Below are 5,837 nucleotides of genomic sequence, written 5' to 3'. Positions count from 1 at the left end.
AAAAAATTTTTTCTATATATATTTTATTATTTAAAAAGTAAATATTTAAAATTATTAGTGATTAAAAGAGATATTTGATAGATAAGTGATTATATGTATTTGATAGACAAAAATAAATTTTTTTAGATTCATGATGCATTTAAGTCATTATTAACATCAAAAATTAAGAATTTTATAGAAGTATTGAAAAAAAATAAAAGAAAATGGCTCGACAGCGGTGACTATTCTGTATACACCGGACAAGCAGGAATTGCATGTACATTATATCATTATGGAAAATATTATAATGATTCTGAGAATACTAATGTAATTATAAAATTTCAACATGCTTTTAATTTAAAATTAGATGTCATATTGATATGATAATTTTATAGATGGCAGCAGAAATATTACAAAGATGTGCTACAGAATTTAAAAGCCGACGTGAAGTCACATTTCTGACTGGAATTGTAGGTCCATTAGCATTAACAGCAGTTATGCTACATTCACAACAAAAGAGAGAACAAGCAGAACAATTAATTCTTAAGTAAGAACTTAATAATAGTAATTAAATTGCAAATGTGTTTTTGCAAAATGCAAAATCATAAATTTTTATTCTTTTAATATTTCTATACTAAAAAATTTTAGGTAAACTTTTACATTAGGGGATACTTCTTCGATAACCTTGACCTTGACATATGTTATGAAAGTGAAGGTACTGATCAACTTCCTTATAAATAATAAATTAATAAAACAGTCATTTTTTATAGTTTCTAAGATATTTAGAGTATAATTGGTAAATATCTTGTTTAGGGAGCCTCTTCCTCATGATCTTGACCTTGACATATGTTGTCAAGGTTATGAGCCTGAGTAATCTCCAACAGGTTTTAATCGTTATTTGTTAAAAAATTATTAAGAAGAAAAATTAAAAAAAATAACAGCTCTTTTCTATTGTATTATAAGAATAAAAATTCTTTGTTTTAAAATAGATTTCCTATTTTAAAAACAAAAATTCTTTGAAAATTTATTTTTTTATATTATTATATTATTAATTTACATTATTTTCTTATATAATTTTTGTTTTTATATAGTAACACATAGGGGCACATGCTTTGCATGGAAAGTCGTGCGTCTCGCAGCAGGGTGAGAATCGCTTCTAATACTTAATAAGGCCAATAATAGTACCAAAATACTGCTTTGAAATAACTCTGATTCTATATGTAATAAATGACATAAATTTGGCTGAAAAATACGTGCACATATTTATATCCACGCATCAAGTACACTTACAGACATGATTTTTATCTCATTTTAATTGTAAGAATCTATGTTTTTCCCAATATATACATTTTTTTTTATAACATCAATTTGTTTAACCAAAACAATTTTTAATTATGTAAGCGAGTTTCTTCCTGTAAAAAATACGCTGTAGCGTCTCTTTCATGACATGGTATTTATATTCCCTTCGTAATGTACTACAAAAATTACAAAGACATTACTGCGTCTCCTGATATGTATGTATATTATCCATTATATACAAGGTGTCATATATAGAAAAAATAATGAAATTTTGAAAATGAGTTTTATGTAAATATATCTCGAAAAACTATAAGAAACTGCCGATTAATTTATAAGGAAAAGTTGATCAGTACCTTTATAATATATGTTATAAAGATCAAAATCAAGGTTATCAAAAAGATAACCCCTAATATAAAGGTTTATTAAAATTCACACACATTTTATATATATTTAAATTATTTGTAAATACATTTCGATTACTACCTATATAAATACTGGGTCAATCTTCATAGTCCGTTCTTATTATAATACATTTTTATACCAACATTCATAATCAATTTCTTATATTCAAGACTGTTTTAAGTTCTATCTTGAGGTGTCATGAACCAATCAGAGGGCTGCATTAGCATCTTAAAATGTTATTTAAGATGGTTTTGAAATAAGAACTAACTATGAATATTGACCTAAGTAATGTTTTCAGATGCTAATACGGTTCAGTGATTAGTTCGTGACATCTTAAGGCTGCATTTAAGACTCATTTTATAAATTATTAAATTTAAATTGAATTTAAATTTTTATTTTTACAAAGAATTGAATATTGAATTTTAATTATTGTTGCTTTAATATTGAATAATAAACATATATTATAATATGCATTTTAATTATAAAATAATTCTAATCATTGACAATAATGAAAACAGTAAATATTAATATCAATTTGAAAATAATTTTATTATTTTTACTAGATTATATTATATTTTATTAATTTTTTTTATCTTTAAAAATGCTTTTTTATTTAAGAAATAAAATTAAAATTTATACATGTATTTATTTTGATAAATAATTACTTTATAGAAATACTGTTATACAAGTAAATAAAAACTGATTTGTTTATAGATTAAAATCTTTATCTACTTATGTTTTGGATAAACGTAGTGGTGTCCCTGATGAATTATTATACGGAAGAGCTGGATATTTATTTGGTTTACTTTATTTAAATTCAAATATACTTCCAGCTCCTATAGAAGCAGATCTTATCAAACAGGTAGGAATTTTATATATAAGAGGCATATGAATTGATTCTTATTAAAAAATACGAAATATTAACTTTATTCGCCATTAAAAAAGAAAATAAGATTCTCATTTATATTAAAATTATCTATAGGTTGTTTCTTGTATAATTAATTCTGGAATATCATATGCTACGTCAAATCGTAGCCAATCACCTTTAATGTATTCTTGGCATGATACAGAATATATTGGAGCTGCTCATGGATTAGCAGGCATATTGTATTTGCTCTTGCAGGTATGTTATATTTTGTGGAAAACGATACATGTTTGAATCTATTTATTATTTAAATTTCTTTATTGCTTGTTATCTTATTAATACTTCAAAACACAATTTTATTTTTATTTTCTCAATCTAAATTTTTTCTTTTTTTAGGCACGACAATATTTAACGCAGGTCCAGATCGATGATTACATTAAACCATCTCTGTATTATCTCCAAAAATTGCAATTTTCTTCTGGAAATTTTCCTTCTTCAATTGGCAATTTTTCTGATAAATTAGTACATTGGTGTCATGGAGCACCTGGAATGTGTGCATTATTTTGTTTGGCTTATAAGGTATAAATTTTATATAATATTTATTAATTTAGTAAAAGTATTTAAATAAAAACTCCATTTAGTCAAAGAAGCTAGTTTATAGATATTTTCGTGTTTTGATACGTTAAATGCATTTTGTCTGTAAACTTCAATGATTGATTTCATCATATTGCAATTCACTTTATCAAGAGAGAAGTTACCTGATACTAATTCTAAGTCTTATATACTTTTTAAGAAGTTTCCTTTGTACGCTCAGCGATAACGGTTAGTATTAGATTGCTTCTTGCCCTGATGAAGTAAAATGTTTACGAAGCGTTGGCATTTAATGATATATATCAAGACAAATAACCTGAAAACTACTTCTTTGAAGAAAATATCCGTGGAAGTCTCTAAAATAATATCCATTCATTTTGTTATTGGTATAATTATAGGTGTTTGAAGACAATACATTTCTAGAGACTGCAATACAATGTGGAGAAGTAACATGGGAACGAGGACTACTAAAAAAAGGATATAGTATTTGTCATGGTGTTGCTGGAAATGGTTATACTTTTATACATTTATTTCAGCATACAAAGGTTTGATTTTAATTCTTGAATATTTATGAATATACAAATATTTGATAACGAATTTGATAACGAAGTTTGCATACTGAATACAAACTTTATTGGTGCCACACATTTGATTTGTAATGTCTTCTATCTTACAAGGGAACACAATCAAATGGATCTCTCTGATTTAAATGAACTTTTAGTATGTTGTTTTATGGACAAAAATAGGAAACATATATTTTTTTATATATGCTGAGTCGCATGTTAAGAGGATGAAATCGTTTTTTTTTCTTTCAGATTGAATATCAAAACTGTAAGAGATAGAAAAAAAATTGCACAATGAAAATTTTTTTCTATCTACACTTTCGATGATATTCAATCTGAAAGAAAAAAAAAACGATTTCATCCCCTTTACGATTCAGCACATATAAAAAATACGTTCATAGAACAACATATTAAAAGCTCATTTAAATCTGATTCACTTGGTTATGTTCCCTTGTTAATATTAAAAGATTTTCATTTAGTTTTTTAGTTAGTACTATTACATCTATTTTAGTTTCGTACTATTACATCTCACAATCAATAAACAAGAATGAATTAAAATGGATCGAAACTTTAATTCATTTGATCCGAATGCATATTTTAATAGCATTCCATTTTTGTAATAATGATAAATAATTAACTATATTGTGATAAAAATAAAAAATAACTTGTCTCCTGGACAAGTCGATAAAGAAATTCGCAAATGAAAATCACGGTATCAGCTGATTCCTTACGGAACACAGCTATAGGTTTGTTTTTTGTGCCTGAATAAGGTTGTGGTCAAAGTCTCGCTACAAATTTTGAAGTGTTTGATGGATCAATGAGAAGAAAGAATTTTATAAACTGCCCAATTAAAAAACACTTCAAAACATTTGCAACATCGCGTTGACCATACCCTTAGTGTACACTTTTGGAATTTAAAGTGAGATAGGTATACGTTTGATACTTGAAAGTGAGAACGAGAGTTGTAGTGCAGTTCAGTGCAAGAACAGAAAACAGACTATGGGTATGATCAACGCGATGCTGCAAACACTTTAAAGCGTTTTTTAATTGATTAGTTTGTAAAATTCTTTCTTCTAATTGATCAAATACTTCAAAGCATTTGTAGCGAGACTTTGACTACAGCCTATGTTAGTTACAGCGCTATTAATGTTGTAACTAAAAATAATATTTTCTACACAGGGCATCAATATAAAATTAGAGCATTTTTATCGACTTCACTATGAGATTTCAATTAATTCTACATTTAAAGTATCAAATATTTTTATTAGCAAAAAATTTGATAATATATTTCATATCGATGCCTAAGCTATAGAAGATGCTGTATCGAAAAAAACATTTGAAGAAAAGTCTATGTCAAGAATGGATTAAAAGCGATTTATTTTGCGTAAGACGTGAAGATCTATGTCAGAAGTATATGAAATATGGTTATATTCATGATGTAAGAATATAAAATATATCATTGCGCACAATGGCGATAGCAATATTAGAAACAATCAATCAAATTTTGCACTTTCCTGCATATAAGCGCATGTTGGACTAGCTAATAAAATTTTGGCCACAATTTACTCTCCTACTGCGCATCCTCGGGAATAATACATCTTGAGTGCTTTCCAGCAAGGACACAGTCAGTTTGCCTATGTTAAACAAGGATGAAATGATTCACTGTGTCTGACTATTTCCTTTCTGGAAAGCACTTTTGTCTTCTTACCTGGTTGTATCGAGAAAATAAAAAGAACGATTCAAGTCGCATGAAATTAATGAAGGATTTATGCACAATATTCATAAATTACACAAACATAAATTACACAAATTTAGTTGCGAAAAATTAAACAATATGAATAAATGAATGCGCGAAATAAGATTAAAAATCAAGACAATTCCCATCTCAGTCATACTACTATATATAAAATTACTATATAAAATTATTATATAAAATTTATGAGAAGAAAATATATTGCGCTATAATCTCTTCTTTAATTTCATGCAACTTGAACTATTCTTCTCGCTTTTTCGATATATAAATCGTACTTTGTATGCGTTCCGACATGCACTTGTCTTATGCGTCTTATAAATAAACCGCTTTTCATTCATTTCTTGATATAGACCTTTCTTCATATTTTTCTCCATATATATATATA

The 5,837-nt window shown here is 26.6% G+C and overlaps 1 protein-coding gene across 1 annotated transcript in view; it reads left to right on the top strand.

Moving 5' to 3' along the window:
* Positions 1-5,837, top strand: part of LOC108686079 (lanC-like protein 2) — a 9,178-nt gene that overhangs the window by 508 nt on the left and 2,833 nt on the right. Inside the window, exons 2-7 of the mRNA XM_018191159.1 lie at positions 127-306; positions 375-526; positions 2,395-2,542; positions 2,663-2,803; positions 2,942-3,124; positions 3,535-3,681. Coding sequence (XP_018046648.1) covers positions 127-306; positions 375-526; positions 2,395-2,542; positions 2,663-2,803; positions 2,942-3,124; positions 3,535-3,681 — 951 coding nt within the window. The remainder of the gene's footprint in view (positions 1-126; positions 307-374; positions 527-2,394; positions 2,543-2,662; positions 2,804-2,941; positions 3,125-3,534; positions 3,682-5,837) is intronic.

The sequence above is a fragment of the Atta colombica genome, unplaced genomic scaffold (assembly GCF_001594045.1).
Source record: "Atta colombica isolate Treedump-2 unplaced genomic scaffold, Acol1.0 scaffold164, whole genome shotgun sequence".
NCBI lineage: Eukaryota > Metazoa > Arthropoda > Insecta > Hymenoptera > Formicidae > Atta > Atta colombica.
This window is presented reverse-complemented; position numbering and strand designations above follow the sequence as displayed.